The following is a 26,285-nucleotide window of genomic DNA, read 5'->3' as shown; positions in this document are numbered from 1 at the left end:
GAAAGCATTCTCCAAAAAATTCTGCATGCATTTCATTTGAAAAACAGTTTCCTACATAATTTTAACGAGTTTGCAGGGGATCAACACTGTATGCATTATACTGTTGTCACCACAATTGTGGTGGCTTAAGCATCTGCACTCTGAATATTAAAATATTAAACTACTGCCATGTCAATAAAACAGCAGTTTAACAGGAGACAAAATGGCTTCTCACATTTTGATCAAAACAATAGAAATATCGACATACTGTGGCAAAAAAATTAGTATAAATAGACTTTATTGAAGTCAGTACCTTTGTACTGAAGCTGAAGATTGTGTCTACATAAGCACAAGTTGTAACATTTCACAACTTCTAAAAGGAATGTCAACAATTACAACGATCATGCATACCATGGTCGATAATCACATTTTTAGAAGCATTTTCAACCATTTCTAAAGAAATGCTTATAACATTGTTATATATAGAACTACTTTCAATAAACTGCAAAACATTGATCAGCTTTTCCAGTATGAGCTACAGTGTCAACACAAAAGGGAGGCATAAATGTTTAATTTATGAAATCAGAATGGAATATTTACTGTAAAGAAAAATTAAAAAGCTTTCAAATAAAGGCCATTATTGAATCAAAGTGAAGAGCACAACTTGAACTTTGAATCCTTTCATCTCTTAAAGCTGTCCTCTGAATAACTTCAGTTCAAAGCATAAATTCAGTACTGCGAGTATTCCTTGGACTGAAGTTTGGCAATGATGCGATCCAACTGCCTCTTTGCTTCACACTGTGGAAAATTGCTCATGTCATAATATTGAGGGGCAATTTTCACCAGCCTGTCAAAAAAGGAAAAGTTTGTTACTAATACTCAAACTTTAAGATGCATCCTACAGAAATTCTACAAGATTATCTGTTGTTTTCAGCCCCTTCTGCAATTCTAAGATTAAGGAAAGTTTACACACACGCACACACATTTGCATCTCAGTCCCATCCTGTGCAAGGGCCCAAGTCCAAGGCAAAAAAGCACGCACTTGAGTCTAGCGAGACGCTCCTCCTGAGCGGTACGCCCCTTACGGACCCACACTGCCGCTTCAGTACGCACCATAGTAGCCCATACAGTCAGACCTGCTGCTCAACGTCAAAGTCCACAAGCCACAGAACTCCACCTAAATACCACTTTGTGCAAAAGTACAGTTCAGCCTTAGCTGTTTTAAGCTTAAAAATGCAACCAGGGCCACAGGATCCTGCTTTAGGCTACACCGCACTCATTCAGAAAAAGACTTCTAAGGAAGGATTCAAACACCTATTTTCCATTGAAATCCTACAGACAAGACTGTATACACTATGTTTTCTGGCTTACGAATCTCTAAACTCTTTCTGCACAACAGCACAATTTCAACAACAGCTGAAGAGCCTCCCACATCCCCAAAGCTTACAACTTGGCAGTTCAATTACAGCCTTAAAGACAGGCAAGACGCTGCGGATCTCTGCTTGCTTGCAGAGGATCAGGCCTTTAATTTCCCTGACATGCACTCTATTGACTAATCAATGTTATGACAAGGCAGGCTGTACTGGTATTCCCACCTCTTTCCTTCATATTTTCAGAAAGCACTGAATCCTGTTCAGATCCTTACAGAAAATTTACAGACACCTACTGCCAAGAGAGGTCCTACATCTTGAGAACAGAGGCACCTACCAGTATCTCTTAACTTAGGTACACAGGTGAGTGCTAGGACACATCCTCAAACCTAACATCTTCAAGCAGCTCCTTCCCAACAGGCTTACTAAAGTAACTGTTTTTAAGTTAAGCACCTCTCTGCACACTGCATACAGAGCCTGGACATCAAGTTTTACACACAACTCCCACAAACAGAACCAAGTATCCACAAAGAAAACCTTTAGTCATCTGCAAGATCTCAAGTCCACGCCACTGCTGTACCCCAAACCATTTTGATGATACTAGGTTCAAGAACAGTGAAAGGAATTACCTCAATTAAAAAAAAAAGGAAAAAGAGAAACAAGAGCTTTACAGTAGGTCATGACTATATTAAGACTTTTGGCTTACCATTCTGGCTTGATGTCTGTACATGTCCGGATGTAATTCTTTGTTGTGAGGACAAACTCATTATAGAGCACCCATTCTGGTTTATGATCAAGAACAGTGGAGGGATGCAACTGCACCACCTGGTTATCTTTTACTGTTAAGTAATGCCCTGTTCGTTCCAAATGTGCCACCTAAGTAAAAAGACATTCTTTCATTACCACAGGCAATTTTTAAATTAAGTGATTTCAAGCTGACTGTTAAGTGTTCTATACAAAATATACCATCCCAACTTTCAAATCCCATCTAAATTTGGCACATTACTTGACCACTTCAGCTATTCAGGTTTTTTTATAGATACAATCAAGATGCCAGATGTTTTTGCTAACTGCCACGGTAAGTATATATTCTAATATACAGTTTGAAGCAACATACAAAAATAATTATCACCTAAAGAGAAGAATCATTATTAGAACAGCAGCAATGCAAACAGATTTACTGGAAGGGAATATCTATCGGACAGGTTCGTAATACTACATGAAGCCAACGGGGGTCTAGTACAAGACACCTGCTTCAAGCACTTCACTGCAGTAGCTGCTGTAGGATCAGTAAGCTGCAATGTTATCCTTTCAAGTTTTTATTAGTGCAGTGTTTCAGCAGTAATTTTACTGATGCACATATTATTCTGCAAATCCTCTCACACAGAGTCTGAAAAAAAAATGTCAGTCCAGAAAGAACAGGAAGTTTAGTATGTCAGATATAAAAACAGTCTTATTACAGCATGAGCTTCAGAGCTGGAAAGGGTAGGTTCAGCAACACTCTTCTGCTGTGACCTTGGTGAAAATCAATTAACCTCTCTCTGACCAAGCTTCTCACTCTATGAAAGGGAATAATGCCTGCCTCACTGAGATGCTCTGATACCTAGCTCATTAAGATTTGGAAAGCAGACAGTCATCCTTAGAAGGATGTCCTCTGTAAGAACAGTTAATCTAACAGCACAGGCAACTAAAATTAACCTTTTGATAGCGGTAACTCAAGATGACCTCGGTACTTATTTCATTACATATATACACACAGACTCATACAAAAATACGTAAAAAGATCAATCATAGCAGACAATGGCTGAAAGATGTCAAAGACACATTTTTAATCAGATCATCAGTAGCTGTTTTCCTTTAATACAGACTGTGTTCTTCCTTGTTTTCTTAATTCCTAGGTATATCTCACCTTTTTCTTTGCCTAGTCAAAGGTTAATTCCATCTACTAGATAAAAATCCAAACATTTCTAAAGCAATAGCTACCCTCAAATTTTAAGTCAGAATATTCTCCTTAGTAACAAATTACTTATTTTGACTGTACTTCTCCTATTTTTTAACATTAATATCCATCTTTTAGCAGTGGGACAAATTATTTCAATAGTCTGCAAATCTTTTCACCCAAGATTTTAGAGATTACACTGCTACTTTATTTCAAGTCTGGGGAATCAACAGAGGCTCTTTTAAATGGAGATTAACAGTGCATCATCTGTAGCTATTTAGGCTTAATTTAATCCAACTTAATCCAAAATTTGCAAAAAATCAAATAGCAGGTATAGCTGCAAACCAGAGTAGACCAGAAACTCAACTGTCAGACCTAGCACAACTGCAGCACATATATTGCTGTGGGATTATTTTCTTTTAAAAAAAAAAATGAATTTTTTTTAAAAATCAATTTCATTTTTCAGATCAAAAGTAAAGCATGCGTACAAAAATATTTGGGTGCTTTACCTGTTTCTGTTATTCCTGTAAAGGCACAGAACAATTAATTTATTTAGGTTTCATTCTAGAAAACAGTGTGCTGTTAAATTTAAATCAGTACAGTTTACCTTTAACACCTCAGTCTCTCAGATGTATTAAAATAGTAAAGTCTAGCTTTCTCAAATACATAACATTTCCTTTTCCATGTAATTTATAATAAGTTGTATTTCTTGTTTACTTTGTGTAATTCTGAACTAAGAAAAAAAAGATTCTGAAATAACTAATTAAGCATACTCAAAGAAAAAATGCTACAGAAAAATATAGTTAGCTCTTAATTTTCAGGGAAGGACAGGCAATAACGGCAAATTAAAAAAAAGTTTCCTTAGAGCATGGGTATCGGAGATAAGTCACCTTTAATTGGTTACATACTACTGCGACTTATTTTGATCCTGAGCTAACACTGAGCTACAGTATTTAGATGTTTCTCTTAAGTATGCTTGTTAGCACACACATTGGTAAAGAATTTCAGGTTCAGCAATGGCAACAGTCTGTCATGAAATATGCACAGTGAAGCTATGGCTCCACAACTATGATGACCTGTCAGCCACTACATTTTCCTGCTCCCTCTCGGCGTGAGCTGTTTCAGCACAGCTGACAGAGCGCCAGTTCTGCTTCCTCTCTGAAGATGTAAGTGGCTTGCCAGATCACTATGCTGAAAGAATTTAGAATGGGCTCAGGCAAACAAAGTTGACACAAGGGAGCGAACAAGGACACGGGGGAGGCAGCATATACACTTATGCTCCTTTGAACCCCTGGCATACAACCAATTCCAGTGCCTTGAAAATACAACGTGGTGGTTGAGCCAGATGTCCTCCAGAGGTCCATTCCAACCTTAATCATTCTGTGATGTTTTACAGAATATAAAAAGCACGAGCTTCCACAGAATCTTACAAAGTACTTCTATGAAATGGGTTCATTTCTCAATGAGTAGTGGTAGTACACAAGATACTAGGGAACACACTTGAACCCCAGGATCATCAAGGAATTTGTCATGTATTAGTACAGAACATTTGTGCATCAGGCTACCTAAATAAAGAATGGGGCCATAAATGGAGGGAAAAGCTATTAACACTATTGACTACACAACATAAGGAGCTATACAAACATAACTAAAAGGATCATAAAGAGCCAAGCCAGCCTATGCATCTCTACAACAGGTTACTCTGCAGACCGAGAAAGCCAACCTGCTGATGACTTCGAGACAATTATAATGCTTTTATCAGCATGACAAACCCAAGCGGAAACAGTGGCCACCATGGCACATGCCACACTTTGCTTTTAGTTCAAGTTCTGATAACGGAGGTTTCAAGGATGTCACAATTTTTTTAAGAATGATACATCCTCCTCTGAAATGTTAGGTGTGCTTGTACTTATTTATCATCCATCAGGTCACTGAGCCTAGAGAGCCCAACCAGTGGTCTTTAGTCAAACACTGCAAACCCAAATGCACTTAAAGGACAAAAGCAGCAACAGTATCACAAGATTCAACCTTTTATGGATTTAAGGCGACAAATTTTGGCAGGCTAGTCTTGACAGAAAAGTTTAGAGAAGTAACTGTTTCTTGTTCATCTTTTTGAAAAAAGAATGCTAGCACGCAGCAAATGAGCAATGTCAGTTGTTTGGATTTCTGAAATCTCTGCTTGCAGAGCACACAAGTGTTTCTGAAGCTAATGGAAGTTTTAAACTGTTCTTCTGCATTCTTAAAGAGTAAAATTAATACCATTAAATGCACTGGTGACCACTTTCGTGTCATAGGTTTATTTTATTACCATAGGAGCCTGATTATATAAAGACTTCAAAACATACGTCATTCTATACACGAAATAGCACCAAAGACTGAGTAGCAGTAAGAATGTGATTTAAATTAGTAGTCCAATCATGACATCTAACTTCCTGTACGGCACAGGTCATTTCATTTCATCCTCTCTAGTGACTGAGATATATCCCGTGTTTGACTAAGCCATGTCTTCCAAAAAAAAAGATTCCAAGCTTGATTTGAAGACATCACAGGACTTTGTTCCACCTTTAAATTTTGACTTAAATGACAATTCTTGTTCTGCCTTCACTACTAGATTGGAAATACAAATCACAAAGACCAAAGTTCTTTAAAATAGATGGTAGTATCAGTCTCAAAAAAAAAAAAAAAAATTGGCTAAGAGGAAGATGGCCTATCTTTAAGATACTTTGGCATTTTGGCTTGCCTTTTCAAATTTTGTTTTAACAGATTCCTTAGCTTACTTCCTGTAGTACAATTTTTTTTTGCAGTTATTTCAGCTACACATCTATTAACACTTTAAAAATTATAAGCTCAGTTGTTCTACTTCTGTTGAGCAAATAATCATCTCTACCTAGTTCTTGAGTTTTGTTGCCAAATTACATTTTCCAATCTCTCCCCTTTCTTAAGACAGGATATGTCTAGCACTAAAGTACTGAGAAAGTAGTATTTCTGACGTATTTTATTTTCAATGAGCAGTTTTTCTAAGTGATTTTGCAAGCACTGCTCCTCCTCTATTTTATACATACTTTGCATATTCTGATGTCCGATATAGAAACAGTTACTGAAAAAAGCCAATAAAAAAGTTTTCCATTATAAAAGCTAGAATAAACAGGGGACATAGCAGAAAAATCTTAAAAGACACTTAGCCTGTCGTCAATATCGATCCTTCCAGAAGTTTTTCTACATGCAAAATTGTTGGCATGTTTAAATGACTTTATTATTCCCTTTGCCTGTCTAGGGCAGATTTACTGGAATTCAAGTTTGTATTGAAATATGAGGTGCAAAGAGATTATTTGTCATTAGCAGAAATTCCACATTTATCAGTCACTGATGTACAACTGAAGGAAGGCAAATTTATAGTACTTAGTACTAATTATATAATTAGTACTATTTCAGTAGTTAATACAGGCCTGCACCATCTGACATCAACCACAGATCTTGATTAGCACAGACATTTCTACAGTATAATTTTATGATTGTTTTTAGGACACTAGGCAATTACCAAAGTATAAAACAATGCCTCCAGTGAGAACTATTTCAGAACAAAGGCTACTACTGTTTTTTACAGATTTTGAAGAATCAACTACTGCTGTGTGTTGCCCAGAGACCTTACTACTTTACATGCACAGATTATCAACTGTATGTGCACATACTTTGCAAGTGCTCAGACCTGGAATTCCACACATGTTCTGTACTAACAGGCCAAAGACCGATATGTCCATTTCGTTATTCAGGTTTTCTGAACAAGAGCCTAAGTATCTGCTTAGACAGGCTACAATGTCCATGCAGGCTACATTTTTAAGTACTTCAGCTGCTGGTAAATAACCCATCTTTTGAGTATTTATATTAATAGGTTTTGTAAGTATTTATATTAATAAGGTTATATAAGGACTTAAGTTTCTTCTGAAGGTTACTCAAAGCAACATAGATTTCATGAGAGAAGGTTCAGAGTCAAGGTCAAACAGGTATCGCACTGTCACACAGGTTAAAGAATCAAAGAAAATAAAAATAAAATGGACTCAAACACATCAAAGGAGAAGAGAAACTTGAAATAGCTTCCACTCCAAACATCTTCAACGGGTCTGCCATAGCAATCTCTTGATTCATCCCAAAAATTCAATGAGAAATTCTGGGTGAGGGGGGTGGTAAATAATCTACTGACCATGGAAGCCCAAGGAGACCTCTGGCAAAGGCTTTCCATTTTCATCTATGTGAGCCTACTACTTGATTCACAGCAAAAATATGAAGTCAGATCTTTAACTCCATGGCCATAAAACATCTATTAGAGGAAGAGTTTCACTACGTAACATAAAACAAACTGACAGTGCACAAACGTCCAATAACATGACCTCCTAAAGGTCCAAGCCAATGAAGGAAGCCATAGGGCACTCAGCCAAACAAAGTGCAACCGTGGCAATCAGACCTGCCTCAACTAGCTGGGGCCCAGCGAGGACTGTTGGGCAGAACTGTTCTTTGCCTTGCAAAACATTTACAGAATTAAAGGTATAGGCAGGAATGTGTACTAAAGCATTCCCCAATAAAGACAAAATGTCCCAAAAGCAAGGACTGAACACAGCAACTAGTCTGCTTGTCTGAAGGGTTACAGCAAGTCAGTCTTCAGAACCACTATAACACTTAAAAGCAGCCAGCAGCCTTAATCTCCTATTTGCATTACAGTGGAATGCAGTTGCTGACATTGATATTCCTGTATTTGGAAAATCCAGAAACATATTTTTGCTACAGACTAGCTGGTTGGCTTAGTCCTGGTGAAGGCACTGTTTCCTTTGGGGGGGGGCGGGGGTTAAACATACATGGTACCCAAGTCTGTGCCCCAGTCAGGATGTGGTAAGTGCATGCCCATCAAGCTGCTCGCCATCCTAAGCTGCACAGCACTGACCAACAGTTCCCTTTTCAACTGGTAAGCTTTTGTGCTCAAATACTACTAGAGCACAGCTCAAGAGGAAAATTTGGAAATACCATGGGCACTGGTCAACCTCTTAAGGATAACAAGGTTGCACTCTCCAGAAGTGACGTACTAGGCTCTAGCAGAGATATTGCTGAGACAGATTAAAATGTACATTTGCGGGGAAAAAATATTATCACAATCTTGCTTGGTCTGCAAGAGTCAGCAAACAATCTCTTCTAGCCCCAGGGATAAACGTTGAAGAGAAAAAAAACACAGCATGAGGAGACTATGCAAAAAAAAAATAAAATAAAAATAATAAAAAAAAATAATAATAAAAAAAAAAAACACACCACCCCAAAACACCCCAAACAACCAACCAAAAAACACGGCCTGCATTCTAGCTCAGAGGCATGCTTAATATGGAATGCAAAGCATCCAGGAGGTAGCAGCGGAGACTGGCTTCCATACCATCCTGGTTCAAGAGGCAAATGAGTTACAAACAGCATACATCTTCAGATTACAGACCTGCGGCAGTACTCCAGTACTCGTGACTCATGTAATTTAAAATGGAAAAGTATGCAAAAGAAAATACCCGCCTTCTATAAGGATTACATAAAATTAATATTTATATACAACTACTCTTCCCCTGTTTGTATCAGATTACAAATAATTTAAAAACTACATATTCTGCAGTTACTTTGAAATGTTTTATGAAGTTATTTCCTCAGCTCTTCAAAGTCAGCAGTCACTCCCTCACTGGTCATACCACAAACAGTATTTTGATACCAGCAAGATTGCCCACAACTTCTCTTCCAAGTAAGATTTAACTCAAGAATGTATTACTTGAGTAATAAGCAAGCAACTTGACAAAGACTAAGTGGTAATATAGTTAGCCATATATAATTCAAGTAACATGCATAAAGTTTTGATAAATTATAACCATACTAACTTAAAAGTAACATAAACACTAAACTACATTCCATACAAGAATACACACATACCTGCATGAAATACCCAGTAACTAATGCCTTTCTTATGTTGATATAATAGTCTCGGCTGGTGAAGTCTGTGCTTCTACGAGGCAAATTAAATCTATCCATGATTCGTGACAGCTGTTGGCGTACATTGTCTGCAGACATCAGGGACCTGTAGTTAATGAAGTTGTCATAACACCACTGAACCGACTCATGATCTGCAACAGTAAAAAACATGAATCAAAAATGAAAATTTTATCCAATTAGAAGAAGTAAATAGAACAGCAACTGATTGACTGATCAGTCAGATGAACCAGACAAAAAGATTCATAAACTTTTATAAATGACTAGTTTATTCAGTAGATTTCTTGCATTAGATAACTTGCCGCCCTCAAAAAAAATCAAATCTGCTTTTTTCCCCTCACCAACATAATATGCACAACTACTGATGTTTCGCTCAAATACTACACAAATACATTTCACACATTTCAAAAATCATGTCAACTTAGAAACATCTTCCAAACCTCCAGTGTAAAATATAACGAACGTGAGGAACACTGCACAATCTTTAACTGCAGTGTGTAATGAACACATAAGACGACTGTACATAATTATAATATACTTTAGAAACCAAACCCTCCCTAAGGTAAACATTCAAGTAACAGTTAAGAGTTATACGAACAGACTAATCTAATACTAAGTCTGACACACCTCACAGCAGTTTAGCTAAATGTAGGTGACTGGTAAAATACAGCATCAGTAATGTAACTCTGTGCTCTTAAACTACTGTTTCTACTCCTGATAGCTCTAATAAATCTGTTAAGACAGAAAGCCTAAGCTATTCTGTCAGGATAAACATTTGCACGTTTAACACCAAGAAACCAAGTTCTCCCTACTAATTCTGTTACTTTTCAAGTGATGCTCTTCTAATCTTAGTCAGTTTAATAATCCAGCAAGATCAGTCTTAAAATTTAAAACTTAAAGTACCTCTTGTTCAGAGATAGACTATTCTTAATTTGCACTGAAAAGGCAGCTACATAACTTGAGGAAAGTTTAAGCTGGTTTTGAGCATTATCTTACAGAATATTTTTAAAATGAAGTATGAATGCTGACATTCTTGTACACTATACAGTAGAATCATAATTGAAGTACCATAGCATGTTACTTTCTGTGCCATTTAAACTGTGCATTTTAGATGACTCATAACTGTTTTATAATGTTTTAGATAAAAACAGTAGCAGCATTTTGTCTTCTGATCCCAAATAGCAGAAATCCTACTCAATTTCATAGTGAAACTGAACAAAGGATTATTCCCCAAATAATTTCATCCCTCAGTAACCTGAGCATGAAAGAAGTGGGATCCAGAAACCTGCATACACAAAGTGTCTGCAAGACATACTGGATCCTGTTAACTAAGAAGCTAATAGAAAAAACAAGCAAAAAGATGTCTCCAATTCACAAGTGTTCAGTAAGTTTCCCAGATATTGTTTTAAGCAGTTTTAAATACTTTTTACTTTTACTCTGAAGATACCCTTATTTTGGATTGCAACATAATGATACAGCGTGAGAATGTTTCAATGCAGAATTTCTGGATCAAAGCTGCAACAGAAAGGGGCACAGAGTTGTGAGGGTTGTTTGTTTGTTTGTTTTAAACTCAGGGTAACAGACTGTCCTTTTTTGTTTGCTTACAGGAAAATGTAACTGGAGCATCTGATTTAACCTAGTTGGCAGTTAAGACTAATCTTTTTATTTACCACCAGGATAAGTCATGTTAAAAAACTGTGCCACTTATGTAGTCATTTTTGAAGAGAACTCCTAGCTTTACCTGTTCATTCCCTTCTTTTTCAAGCTACTGAAATTTACTTCAGTTACGCTGAGGAGGACCATACATTTTCCCTCAAAACCATACACAAAAACGAGATAAATGAAATAAATTTATCATATGTCTCCAAGTCAGTTCTTGTTAACACATCATCTCTTTGCCTCTCAATCCATTCCAAGAACTTATTACAGAATTCCTAACTACATTAAAAAGTTAGGGTTAAAAAGGTATTGGTTCCAGGAACATATCCTTCTCCAAATTCAGAGTATTTTCTGCACTGCTCTCCCTGAAAAATTACCAAGCAATTATGCAGATTTTTCTATCATTAATGTCAGATAACAAACTTCCAATATTTCCTCATTATAGGAACACTTACTTCCTTCTGTCCAAGGTTACCCAGCATTGATTTAAAAGCCTGGCTTGCCTCCATACCCATCAATTTATTACATGATCTCTTGGCTAGTTTTTTGTTCTTCTTTCCCCCTCAAAGGAAAGCAGTACTTAAATACCTCTTTTACATACTTTTAATAAATAAAATATTTTAAGATTACAATAGAATGGCTCAAAAAACAAGCCCAACCCTTTTAACTGTCCTTGGAATCCAGGAATCAAAGTTGGCAGCACAAAGTATTACAAATAATTTTGCTAAAACAGGTGCATACTTACTTTGTTTGAAAGCATGGTAGACATTCAGCAACGTCAAATGATCTCCATCTATGTGGGCAAACCTCATCTTGGCTTCATCTGCTGCTTTCTTTGCTTCCGTGGGGCGAACAAAACACTGTGGGACTAAACAAGGTTGGTATGGGCCCAACACAAACGCCCATATCGATGAGTCACGCATTCACAGATAGAGGAACAAGGCCTAGCTAGGTCAGTTCACAGAGCATAGGGCAGGGCAGGATGGCCTCCAACTGCATCTTGGACTGTTTACTACCTTGATTTGGTACATCAACACCTAACCACATCTGTAAGACAAGAGGGTTTCAAAGCTACAGAGTACCTGATTATTTTAATAGAACTATATGTAGGCATCAAAATCTCTAGTCTGAAGGCCATCAAGATTGCCTATGTATACTGGAAGATTAAACAGATCTCAGTTCAAGAGCCAGTGCTGATAGCTCTACCAGGAGCTAGTATCCATGTAACAAAACACTTTAATTGCAAATTTGCTTTCTCAGAAAGCCTCTACGGACAGAGTGAAGACAGTAGTTTTGAAACTGTACTGCACTAGCACAGTCTAAACCAACATGAGTTTTATCACAAGTCTGCTACTAGACAGAACACACTAGTCAAGTCAAGTCCTCTTCCCCAGATGGTATCGTTATCAGCACTGGTATACAGAAACACGTGAATGAAGGTATTAATAAGTCTAAAGGTTGCGATGGTAGCGGCAGTGGTGGAAGGTTAAACTGTCCTTTGGCACTACTTGAAATTAAAAAAAAAAATTTGCAACATGATGAGCTTTCTCTATCATTGTATTCTTACATAAATATCAGTCTGAGTTGAATCCAAAAATTGTGTTTTAACATTTTCTTTCCAAATGCTAATTTTCAAAGACCAGAAACAGTATTGCAGCCAACTTAATTCATGTTTGTCAACATTCTTATAGGTTTGTGATATCAATAACTAATTCAGAAGACGTTGAAAGTAGTTATAAGAGATCTTCTCTTTACAGAGATCTACAGGAGAAAACAAATTCAGCTTGGTTTTAAGCAGATGTAATTTTTAAGAGGTTAAATTTCAATACAATTAATGCTAAGATGCTATAAATTCTCTCTCTTTTTCCAGCTGCTTGAGATTACATCAGCCGTCTCATAACTGAAGCCCACCAATCTCAAGAGAACACCTCTTTGCATCTCATCTGTCCCTAATAGATGAGGATCTTTTTGTGGTGTTATGTGGTTTTACTTTATTTTATTTTTAAATTCCCATTATAACCCCAAAACACTACATTTCAAAAATACTGGAAGAAACTTGGGGGGGGGGGGGAGGGGAGGGAGGGATGGATACACACTACAACCGTGAATCACATGGTAACAAATCAAAAAGACCAATGCATTAAAGAAAATGGAAATGCAAGGTGCAAAATAAACACCCTGTATTTCGAGTCCTGCATTTGAAAACAGAGATAATATAAAGAGTATTTTAATTTCAAACTCAGACTAATAAAAGCAAATTTCAACTTATTCTATCACTGGCTTAACTCACTGTTTTGAATACATAACAGCACTTTTTACCACAGCAAGACAACACAGCTCTTACAAAATGAAGTACAGTCATTTAATCTGCTCATTTATTTAATGCTATTCTCTGCTCTTTTCTGTTGTCTAGTTTTTTGTGCAGTCCAAACTATTAATACATGGATTGCTATCCACAGCCTGACAATCTTTACGTGAACTTAAGGGACTACAATACACAGCCATGCCACTGGTTTTAAGAAGTGTTTGGTTTGGGAGACAGTCCCTCACAAATACTAGGACTATGGGTTGTTTTTTTTTTTTTTTTAAGAGCAGAATTTTAGTTATAACCCATACATTAACCAGCTTCAATTTTTTTTTTTTTTTTAAACCCAAACTTATTTTTCATTACATTAATTGTGCCTTTAAAAAGTATCGTGGCCTGGGAAAGGTAAATAGAAAAAGGAGTGAGATAAATCAGTTGAAGACCACAGACAAAAATACTAGACTTACTGTTCTGTAGTACAGATTGGGGAAGGGAGGGGAAGGGAAGAGAAAGACAGGCACCAACCTACCACCACCTCCGCAATTAAGCCTACCATTTAATTAAAAAAAATATTACAATTCTGCCCTGCCCATCTGCTCTGAGTCTGAACAATCATAACTCTGCAACAAACATTTTAGCTGGTTCTTAAAAAAAACTTTCATAGAAATATACTGTAAGACTAAACTGAAGCAACAGATTTTACACTTAGCCAAAACATTTCCCCCCCCTCTATTCAGCGAAGTTAAGCATGTAACCAGTACACCTGCATTGTGAAGAGCCTGGTAAAACAGCACACCCAAAAGACAAAAGAGTAGCTATGAGTAAGAACATCCCCATTTTCATAACAGACTAAATGCTGCTGCTTGTCCTGTGATGACTTAACTGTAAAACAAAGGCAGTTGTACAGAAGTGGGAAATGAAATAAGGCTCGCTTGATAACATTTTTCTCTCATCAAGCTCTCTCAACAAGCAGCTTTGCTCTGACGCAGTGCTGTTCACATAATGCAGCAAAGTACAGCTATGCACACAAATTAATTCTTATAAATATACATCCTCCCTTGAAGTTTCTTTCTTCCTTTTAAAAGTAATGACTGTTCTTCAGCTTTGCCACTTAATGACTGAAAAATATATCATCATTTCATGTACAAGCTTATGGTTTAATACAAATTACACTGTAATCCTTTTGAAAATACTGGAATTTATCAAAGTGCAGAAGAATGCACAACACAAAATAGATTTCACTGCCTTAAAAACAGAGTGGTTGAGCTGACTTTTCTAGGCCTGACTATGAACCTGAAAAGAAATTTCTGTTCCACTAGCCTGATCAACTCAAATCAGCCCTCTAACAACTCAAATATATACACTTTTAACTGAAGTTAGGAGCAAAATGTTTTGATCATTTTACACGTTAACTTCTTAATGTTAATATTCATTAGCTTCAAGGTCTCTACATAAACCCATATTGACTAATTAAACTCCTAAATTGATTAAACCTCTATATGAAGTTTTAAAAAACAATTCTAATTTTATTAGAAATATATTTCTATTGTTTATGGTTTTGATGTGGAAAACTCATTTTCCCCAAACTGAAGATCTGCATTTTGCTTAGGATCTCTTTCCCTGCTATTACCTGACAACATGGCAGTAATAGATAGGACCTCGTTAGAACAGTTGTAGTCACAACTTGCAATAACCATTTTAGCCAGCTGTGGGTCCAGTGGAAATTCAGCCATCATGGATCCCAACTCAGTCAAGTCTCCATCATCATTTAAAGCAGCCAGGTAATTCAAAAGCTCTAAGGCTCTCATCAGAGTTTCAGGAGCTGAACAAAAAGAAAAACAGACATATTTAGGTAAGCACATTGATCAAACTGCTCTGAATAACTGAAATGAGAAAGCACAAACTATTATAAGCCATCTTATTTTGCATTCTCCATTCAACTGGCTTCCAAACATAAAATTGCTACCAAATTCAGTTATATACATACAGAGATTAAGGAATGGCGGGGAGGAGGAAATAACTTATTTAGAAGAGCTTTTAACTGGATCAAAAGCTTTGAATACTTGAAGATTACTGCTTTTCAAAATTCAGACAGCAGTGACATTGTGAAATATTCAGGATCACAGTAGTATCACCTCTCCCCCAATGCACTGATGCATTTTCTTTCCCTTGTTCCATACCAAATAGATCGATACAGTCCTAAAACCTCAGCCAGGTCAACTTCAGACATGTAGTCTTTCACAAATCTGAGCCTGTAAGAAGGTTCTCTTAATCCTGCATTGCTCATAGCGAGTGTATATTACACCCACAAAGAAAAACAGAAGGAAATCCAAAAGCCTTCCTGCTAAGCTATCATACATGCTGCATAGCACAAACAATGTAATTGTTCTGTTGAGCTATTTAAGAGTGTACAGATTACAAATTATGTTTTTATTGGGGTCGGGGGGGGGGGGTGGAACAACGAACTTTGATGTATTTATAAACGGCTCACCTATGTTTTTAATTAGCAATATAACTCAGTTATTTTTAAAGTATATATGAACACTTCACACTGTTAGAAGGGAGATGCACATTAACTTTATAGTTTGAGCCAAAAATATGTATTCAACTTTAAAAATGTTAGCAGATTTTATTTACATATAGTTAACTGATGCATAATTAGAATGTGCAATCAAAGTAAGAAAACCTCATTAGGCAGATAGATTTCCTAATGTCTACAATTTTGTCCTATCCTCTGCAGGTAAGGGGCATTCAGTAGAATCCTTGGTTCCACTAGAAATTGTTATATAAACAGAAACATAAAAAGCTTGCTTTGAGAACACATAGAGCACTAACTTTCAGGATAAAAAAAGACATTCCTTACAGATTACAATAGAAACAGTGGAAAAAAAATAAAAGAATTTATCCCATGTTGTTATTAAATAAAACATTCACGAAAATAAAGATTTCAGAAGTCAATACGTAAGACGTAGAGCAGACAAGATAAAACAGAAATAGATACCTGGAGGATCCATAAAATCAAAGTGCACCAAATCATCTATACCAAGCTTTTTGAGCTGCAACACTACAGATCCTAAGTTAGACCTCAAAATTTCAGGATACGTGTTGTCCTGAGGAGGAAGGAAAAAAGAAAATTCAGAACACTCTTCTTCCAAACACTTTAAGAGTACACAAGCATTCAAATTCCAATATTGTTTGGTAGCATGGCACTTGACTACCTGTATCAATCAAATGTTCTTACATACACAATCTATAAAAGTAATCTTACCTGCATTTCAGTTTTGTAAGCCTTCTCTGTATAAAGCCTGAAGCACTTGCCTGGTCTAGTACGACCAGCACGGCCAGCTCGCTGCTGAGCAGAAGCTTTACTAATCGCAGTCACCAAAAGAGACTCCACTCTAATACGAGGATTGTATACCTATTTGAAAGTGGAATCAGAGCAGAAAAGAAGGAAAAGAATTACCACCACTCATGGATAAGACAACTATTGAAAAAAAAAAAAAATAAAGTCTGCTTTAACTTATTCTCAAACACAGCTTCCAACTAGGAAATCTCAAGTGTATGCATCTGAAAGAGGAAAAAAAAAAAAAATGTCTACAAAAGCCTTTGGATCAGTGACAGAAGGCTTCAAATACAACTGCCTAGAAAACAGCATTTACTTTTATTCATTTATTAACAACAACTCCTGCCAGACTCCCTATCCTCCTTAAACGTGTGTATTTTCAGATAAGATTTTCACAGCAGAACGAAGGTGTTAAATTTGTTCTAGAGTGCTAAAAAACACTCTTGATGCTCAAATAATTCCATGAAAAAAAGCTGTCTTGATACAACTATAAGGTCAAATAATCATGTTGTAGAGGTCAGAAAAATCTAACATTAAAGTTGAAAACAACTAAAAATCAGACCAATGACAAAGCAAGACTGTGTTTCAAGGGTAGACACAGACTGTCACAGTACATAATATATGATGGAATTAACTGTAAAATTTACATTGTGGTCATACATAAACAGTAGCCTTGCAAACTCATTAGGGCTCATGGAAAAGAATATATTGTAAAAAGAAAAGCAGTAGTCAGATAGTTTAAGTTGAAGATGTTCTTTGGTCCATGTTTTAACATCCTCCTAGTGTGAACAGGTATAAAACATGTATGAAAACTTTATTTCTTATTACAGAAGGCATTCTTCCAGTATAAGAACTACTTGTGAAAAGAAGCAACTCAGTCTAACTGATGACTGAAACTTGGGTATGAAGAGGCATTGACTGTACTCTCTCTGTTGTATCTGTCATTTGCACAAGTTTAGAAGGCTGTCAATATGTATGAGTATTAAAGGAAAAGGCTAAGAAACCAAATAATAAAGACAGTTATAGTTAAAAAAAACTATATGAAGATCAAGAGATTTGTAGTCTATTCTTCCTTTAATTTCTGAGTTGACTGTTGGCAAGCTACTTCAGTTTCTCTGAACATCCCATGATATTCCAAGAAGCACAATACAAGCACAATGACAATCTTCAGGGCTGCAACAGCACGTAATGAATACTGACAAGAAGCAGTATTACCCTAGGTATTAATTCTCTCCTCATTTTAGTGCTAGAGTTTTCTATGCTAACTTAACTTTAAGAAGGGGTGGCTTCCAGCACTGTTTTTATTTACTGTTCTATGATTTCTTGGTTTCACGTGAGCATTCTCAAGCATAGACACTAGGACACCTAGGAAAATCCATATTCTAGATCTAACTCCCAAAATCCTCAAGTTTCAATTTTTTGAAAACAAAATTCTTCTGTTTAGCCCTGTTTTGGACTGCTCTAGATATTTAAAGTTTGCGAATTAAGTGCAAACCTACTGTAAGTGAAAAACAAAACAAAAACAACCAATGTCAAGATTTCAACTGGGAAAAGACCTATCAGTGTTTACAAAGGGAAGAGTCATCTGGGCAAATGAGATTCCAGTATCTTTCCTACTTAAACTGAAAATTAAGTAGTATTTACCTTCTGTTTTGCAAAGCCAGGATCAATCACAAACACAACACCATCTATTGTTAATGATGTCTCAGCAATATTAGTGGACACAACAACCTGTTGAAAAATAAAACAGCAGATTTAACTACTTTGTCCTGAAGGCGAAGAGCTCTGGTTCTGTCTCTATATCAAGAACTTTCAGCAAACTTCCCTTCACTTCACCAATAACTACAAGGGCTATGCTCCAATACTGTTACAGGGCAATCTGAAACCAACACTGTGAACTTCTATTGAAATTAGAGCAATTTTTGTCCACTGTTTCTGCTCCCCAATGTCTCTATTAACAATGTAACAAACGTTAGTTTTGAGGAAAAGAAACAAAAGCACAAATATTTTACTTACAAAGCCACAATTCAAAATTTTACTCATATCTCTGGTAGAATATGACATGTTACACTGTAACCCTTTAACATTACCCATTAACTCCAGCTTTTAAACTTTTTTTTTGAAAGCCTGAACAGGCCAAAGTGGTTAAATACTATTAAATCAGAAGTTATGTAACCGTACCAGCACAGTATATTCTTTTACTTTGTCTGGAATAAAGCAGTTATCAAAATACTCCAGATGAAGTCCTGAACAATATATACTTAATTTCAACCTTGTATTTCATAGAATCATAGAATAGTTAGAGTTGGAAGGGACCTTCAAAGGTCATCTAGTCCAACCCCCCTGCAAGAAGCAGGGACATCCCTGACTAGGTCAGGTTGCTCAGAGCCTCATCCAGCCTGGCCTTGAACGATTCCAGGGATGGGGCATCCACCACCTCTCTGGGCAACCTGTTCCAGTGCTCTACAACTCTCATTGTAAAAAATTTTTTTCTCATATCTAATCTAAACCTACCTCCTTCTAATTTAAACCCATTACCCCTTGTCCTTTCGCAACAGGCCCTACTGAACAGCCTCTCCCCATCTTTCTTGTAGGCCCCCTTGAGGTACTGGAAGACCGCTATCAGGTCTCCCCGGAGCCTCCTCTTCCCCAGGCTGAACAGCCCCAACTCTCTCAGCCTGTCCTCATAGGAGAGGTGCTCCAGCCCTCTGATCATCTTTGTGGCCCTCCTCTGGACCCTTTCCAACTGGTCCATGTCTTTCTTGTGTTGGGGACTCCAGAACTGGACGCAGTACTCCAGGTGGGGTCTCACCAGGGCAGAGTAGAGGGGGAGAATCACCTCCCTCGACCTGCTGGCCACGCTCCTCTTGATGCAGCCCAGGATGCGGTTGGCCTTCTGGGCCGCAAGGGCCAGTAATTTTTAAATTACTAGATATTCAAATATCTTTACAGATTTTGAAGGTTAAATTCTTGAATTTCTATAAACTTTCTGAAGGTTAAGTCTCACAAAAGAAAAAATAAAGCAAAGATTATGTTCAAGTTCTGAGGCTTGATTTTAATTTCATTTTAACTTTATGTCCGGAGACACGGTGCAATACTCTGTAGATATTAGCTCTCATCCCAATAGTGACCACATTAAATCAAATATTAGCAAGTTTAATCAGCTACGTCACAAAAGACCCAAAACCTGTTCAGCACTTCATCAAAATTACTTATCTTTCACCTCTTAATTTCAGAGCATTCCGTCATCATTGTTTTCAGTTGAGCAATTAGAATGAGAGACTCCTAACAATTTGTTCAGAATTACAATGAAGCCAGTGGCCGGACTAGATTGATAATCCTGGTGATTTCTCTTTCTCCTGGCTGATCACTTTGTCAGTTAGCTACTTATTCCTCTCAGCTTCTCTCTTCTTAAGTATACTTAAGGTCTAAGCATACCCAAATAGTACTACATATTGAAAGCAGTACTTTGGTGGAAAAAAAAAATTAAATTAATTTGGAATTATGGTGTTACACTCTGAAACCATATGCTACTTAGAATTCCTCTAACAAACAAAAAACCCCATACACCTTTAATTCACAGGTAACCTGCACAGATTAATGTCAGAGACAAAAGCCACAAACTTCAATGTAATTAGGTGCCAATACAAAAGCGCAATGCATTTTTATTAAAAAACTGCAAGTCATTAAATATATTAAATTAATTAAATTAGCAGTCCCATGTTAAAACGAGTCAATCCATATTCTGCTTCCTGTTACAGAGTGTAATTAATCTAAAAACTCTCCATTTTTTCCAGATCTACTAACATACACAAGTATCAATACTCAGAATCTTCATATACCAATGACACAGCAGTGTTAAAAGATTTTGGTCCTACTTTTAATCATCAGTTTCTATTAGGACACTTCCATATCAAGAACTCAATACCGTTAGTGTACCGAGTTCACAAAGGTCCAGTAATTTAACTTGTACTTGAATTGCTAGTGGATTCTGTCATATGTACAAATCTCATTTGTTAATGCCACATTACTTAAGAACCATTATTAATGAATGTAAAAATACCAGAAATTTAAGAAAAAACTTGGGGACATTATGTGACATCTTTCAAGCCTAAGTCAAAGTTACTTGGAAATCAAACAAATGAAATTAGCGCTAAACTACATAAAATGATTGTACCTGATTAGCTTTAACTGCAGTTTTGCAGTTACTTAAATGGCTACGTTAAAAATGGTTTTAAATATCAGATTAACAGTCTGATACACTGAATAGTTTTCAAGATTAATTTGAACAAGTTACTTTGAATATTAACATCTACACATTATCTATATATTAAATTACATCTATATTATTTTATATAAAATATAAATATTTTATATTTGAATTATTTATACTTATATAAATATAATTTTTATATATATATATACACACACAAAAAAAAAAACTAATCACACTTAAGACTCCTAAAACAGAATATAGAATGCAGTTTGGAAAGAAGGGATAAAATAGGAAAGGGGAGTAGAAAGCCTCCTTAAGTCATCTTCATCTTCCTCCACAGTACAAATTAAATACTCTGATCAACTGTAACTAGTGAAAGCATTTTATCTTTAATCTTAAGCTTTCCTGTAATAATAGCTGATCTTGCCTAGCACATCTAAGAGGACAAAAAAATGCTAAGTTATCAAGCCGTATTAGTACTGTAACCATCACTACTACTGCAAGATACCACACAACTTCCAGTATCTTACTTTTCTTTCACAAAGTTAAAGTTCAGGAGCTACTTACTCAGATACTGCAAGCACTTCACTTAGTTTTTATGACCATTAGAGCCTTTGAAATTATTCAGACCTCTTGCTAGCGGCTATCTCCTCAGCAGTTCTAAAAACTAGGTTCAACTCCTACAGCAGATTATGTGAACACAGGTATTTTGTAAGACAGTAGACACCCAGCTACCCATGGTCCTACTCTACATGTATCTTAATCACTAACTGTAACCAAAACAATAGTTAAACAATTTTTCATACACATTTTCACTCATTGCTAATTTGTTATGGAGATAAAAACTAAAAACACACAAGCCAGAACGTTTCAGCCAAAGCAGGCAAAGAGGAAAAGTGTTTTGGTTTGGTTTGCTGCTTTTGTTTCATTTGGGTTTTTTGTTGTTGGGTTTTTTTTTTTTTTAAAAAAAAAAAACAAAAAAATGGCTTTATATGTCTGAATCTCTTGCTTACATATTTTGTGCCTGCTTTTGCCTACAGTTTGTATCCTTCCAGTACAGCAGTTTTTCTTGTAGTAAAATATTCTATATACTCAGAGTATCCTCCTCTTAAGAAACTGGTACTGGGTTTGTCAGTTCCACATAATTAAACCTACACACTGCATCTGTTATCCTCTTACCAAGGAAACCGGAAACTGCCTATTTTGAAGTGCACAGTTTTGAACATGAGTGAAAACTTAATGAAATACACAGCTATCACTTGTACCTCACTGAAAGGCAATTTCATTCAAGTATTTTGCTAATACAATCTTGTTACAGCATTAGTTTCAGGATTTCAGATTGAACACTTTCTGCCATCAACTTCAATACTAAAAAGATAATTTCACTAAATTTATTATTTATTCTTCCAGAACACTAGAAAGTTGTCACTAATATTCTACATGCATTGTACTGCATAAAAAAAAAAAAAAAAAGCAAATAATTAAGGAACAAACCCTGCCTAGAGCAGATAGTATGATTCAGCTTTGACCTTCAAAATCTTAACTTTGTGATCACTACAGTTTCATATAGCATTAGTTTAACTTGAGGAAGTTATATTAAGACTCCTTTTAAATATTCAGTTCCAGAGAAATAACCACATAGTTTCTAATATGGTTTATGTGAGCATTCAGGAATTGAACTATTAATTTTATGAAGATTCACTAGTGTCATTTCTTGTTTCTCAGTCCATTTTGCCCAGTGAAAGAACCTCAGTTTCTTGCTTACTACTACAGAAAACACCAACTTCTAATTTCAACATACTTCTTTTAACTTGTACCTTCTCATAAACCTTGAGAAACAGACAAAATGTGCCTCATAACATCCCTTGAAGAGATAGTTCATTTTGTTTCCAAAAAGAGCATGTCTCAACAATCACCAAAAACCCCCTATCCCTCCACGTAAATCATGTGGTTGTCAAATTCAATATTTAATCTGACTTACTGTATTTCTCCTAAGAAACTTAAATCAATGCCACTCCCATTCAGTCAAATCAAGTTGTTACTAGAACATTCTGGCCTTGCAGACAGAAGTAAGAATTTTGAATTGCACTGAGAAACAAACTTCGAGTTATCAAAAATTTAATGTGATAAAATATTGGATTATTAAGGCTTCATAAAAAAAAAAAAAACCTTCTACTTGTTGGTGCCCAAATACATTTAAAACAGCTCAAACTCATATTTAATTTTCCACACAACTGTGAACAGCATACTAAAAAAGTGTACTACGTACCTTTCTTCCTATTGCTCCATTTTGTTTTTTTGGTGGGGGAGGTTCAAAAATCCTCTGCTGCTGCTGTGGAGGAAGGGTGGAATACAATGGAATGATTTTGATGTCACCAACTTCAGGGCCTAAATCATCAATTTCACGTTTTATCCTCTTGCAGGCTTCATCAATCTCCTGCAAAGCAAAAACAGCAGTTAAAATGAGAACTCCATGAAAAAGGCAGCATGTTTTATTTTAGAGTGTCTTATGACAATTATATTAAATCTACACCCTGAAGAACAACAATTTCCACTTTAAAAAATAGAATTAAAAAAAAAATAAAATAAAATCAATCAGGTGCTTACTGAATTTGCAACTGAATATCTACAATACTTCAAAAAGCTTCAGCTTCTATACTCTAATGAACAGCCTAATTTGCATTCAACATCTTTTATCTTTTAGTCATGTTTCCTAATTAATTCTCTACAAATCGTACTAAAATTGAAATCTCTCACCCTGGAATATTAAACTGCACTCATGACCTTTTCAATTTTCACAATCTAAAAGAAACTGATGTGCAAGATATTTAAAATAAGCCAATTAAGCTTTAATGTCACGTATCACTAATGCAATTATATGGAAGATTTGCTTCATTGTACCTAATGAGAACAAACACCTTTACAGTATAAACATGGATGCTCAAAACCAAACCTCTCAATCCAGTGTTTCAGAGTTTTCTTTAAAATTAACTGAAATCTCATTTAAGCTTAAGAAAACTCAGAGAAATACTCTGAAGATCTGAAATATTTTCATGCCTTTTTTACCTTAGTATTCTCTACAGTATTAGCTAGCCTATTTTCTGACTAGTTTACCATACAAAAGAGTTCATCACAGCCCAATCATTTATAATTCTATTTTATTTTAATACAACTACATTTAAGTCAGCTAGGTCACCTATAGTTATGACAAGACTTAATGAAAATTAAAGTACACAGAAATTTAGGTCAATGACTAACATAATTCATTAACTTCAATTTTAAAATTACAAGAGTCCGCATTGGTATAACTGAGGCACGCTTAACAACTATTGATATTCCAGCTGAACCACTGATGGGAGAATGAAGTCATCATGACAAGAAGCAAAAGTAGACAGAGGCAAAAAAAAGGCTAACAATACTCTGAGAAGAGGCCAGACCTCCCTTATCACAAATAATTCACCAGTCTGAAGATGAAGTGATGCTTAAGACCCTCAAGGAAACATATGAACGGGTTAATCTAAAGACTCTGTTAAATTACTGCTTTAAACTGTAATTAGAAAAGCAAAAGCAGCCTCCTTTTTAGAAACCGTAACTTCAGATACACCCTGGAACAAATTTGGGTCTTTTTCATTTTTCTCAAAGAGACTCGCAAAGTTTTCAGCACAACTGTACTAAGTATGTTTTAAAGAAGCAGACATTACAATACTCATGTTCTGTATTGATTATCATATCTAATTAACATAAGCATGGCAAAATGAAGGCTCTTCTTTTTTGATGACAAAGAGCCCTTTAATAGTAAGCCTAATGCTTTCTGACATTATCTTGCCAATTTGACTGAACTACAGATATTTACAAAAAACCTTTTAAACAAAGGTGCACTTTGCCAACAAACCCAATACACCCTTCACAAAACGCAAGAGGCGTACAAGAAACTAAGCTGGAATGCCCCCTACTGGTTTATTAACAGAGAATGAATTGCTTTACACAAATGTCAGTATCTTGTGTTCTGCTGATAAACCTCTAAGTTCAGCAACAGCCTCCCAGTGGAAAGGAAAAACCTACCTTAATTTACTGAGCTAGTGTGTATGATCTGTCAATTAATACCTTAACAATAGTGCTTACGTAAAAAGACTACATGTTAAAAAGCAAGTAGTTGCCTAACTAGGCAGCAACACTCCCTCTCAAATTTGCATCCATTTAAAGTCTTGACAAGCTGATACTTGGACCTGTTAAATATTTAATACAAAACTAGATTGTATCTTTCAAAAAAAAAAAAAAAAAAAAACCACCACACCCAAAAAAGAAAAAAGAAAAACACAAGCCAAATGCTAAAACAAAAATACAGCACAGACCTTAGCTCCTGATCTGAAGGTCACTATGCTGCTTCATGGAATTTCAGTAGATTTCACTGTGTAATTAGGAAAGCTCTCCTGCTGGACAGGATGCTTAACAGTCAACAGTAATGACTAGAGACTCCAAAAGTTTTATACTTGGAGAAAGTAAAATACAAGCAAGCAGTGACACATGAAAGTACTACACTGTTCAGATCACATGTGTTCACAGCCACCTATCATCTTTCAGAACAGATAAAAGTGTTGTTTCTCCCTAGAGTTTCCCTCTGTAGTTTCAAAGTATCTCTAACCAGGACTTATTAAAATACTTCAACACAGAGAGACATTGACAAGCACATATATAACCACCACCCTCTGCAGATTTGCAGAGGTAACTACAGACCTCTCACCATAAACTGCTGAAGGAAGGATGCAAGTCACCAAGAGCCACTGCCACACACCGGAAGACAGTACAAGAGAATTCCTCAGTACTGAATTTCAATTTAAAAAAAATAATGATAAAAGAAAAAAGCATGGTTTCCTTTTATTTACCACACTGGCAGAAAATGGCATCTCTACATCAACTGTATCCACAATCACCCTCCAATTCCAGCACATGACTAAAACTGGTATCCCAAAATACACTATCTAGAAGGCAAATATGTGTAGCAAGAACAGTTCAAAAGTATTAGGGATTAATTTAAGTGTTAAAGACTCGTTTGTATCACATGAAAACATTTAAGTCTGGAGATACAAGAGATACAGTTGAAGGCACAATCCTAACTTCAATCTTCTGAAGATTCAGCAAATCTAATTCAATAGTCCCAACTTACTCAAGTATGAAAGACTAAAAAAACCACACACATTTAAATATTTGCATACCATCTACCCAAATCCATTACAAAATCCGTTGAAGAGGGATTACTCCATCAATCCACAAATAAGAGGAGGTTTTTCTTCTTGGAGAGAAAAGACTGAAGGTAGAGTGAACTTGACTTGCATTTAGATTACGCCTGAAAAATTCCTCAGAGCCCTATCACACTGACTACCTGAGATAGCAGATACCATGGTATTGGAGGCAGAAACAGACACAGGATGAGATGAGCCACAGTTAGACCCATGACCGCCCAGTACATCAGCACA

At 36.1% G+C, this 26,285-nt stretch overlaps 1 protein-coding gene across 1 annotated transcript in view; it reads right to left on the bottom strand.

Moving 5' to 3' along the window:
• Positions 1 to 260: 260 nt before the first annotated feature.
• The window catches only part of DHX15 (DEAH-box helicase 15), a 51,305-nt gene continuing 25,280 nt past the window's right edge, over positions 261 to 26,285 (bottom strand). Inside the window, exons 6-14 of the mRNA XM_086746887.1 lie at positions 23,081 to 23,248; positions 18,240 to 18,326; positions 16,521 to 16,670; positions 16,254 to 16,362; positions 14,883 to 15,074; positions 11,693 to 11,815; positions 9,232 to 9,422; positions 2,056 to 2,225; positions 261 to 826 (exon numbers count right to left, since the gene is read on the bottom strand). Coding sequence (XP_086603013.1) covers positions 709 to 826; positions 2,056 to 2,225; positions 9,232 to 9,422; positions 11,693 to 11,815; positions 14,883 to 15,074; positions 16,254 to 16,362; positions 16,521 to 16,670; positions 18,240 to 18,326; positions 23,081 to 23,248 — 1,308 coding nt within the window. The 3' untranslated portion in view covers positions 261 to 708. The remainder of the gene's footprint in view (positions 827 to 2,055; positions 2,226 to 9,231; positions 9,423 to 11,692; positions 11,816 to 14,882; positions 15,075 to 16,253; positions 16,363 to 16,520; positions 16,671 to 18,239; positions 18,327 to 23,080; positions 23,249 to 26,285) is intronic.

This window comes from Chlamydotis macqueenii, chromosome 4 (assembly GCF_036417535.1).
Source record: "Chlamydotis macqueenii isolate bChlMac1 chromosome 4, bChlMac1.mat, whole genome shotgun sequence".
Taxonomy (NCBI): Eukaryota; Metazoa; Chordata; class Aves; order Otidiformes; family Otididae; genus Chlamydotis; species Chlamydotis macqueenii.
This window is presented reverse-complemented; position numbering and strand designations above follow the sequence as displayed.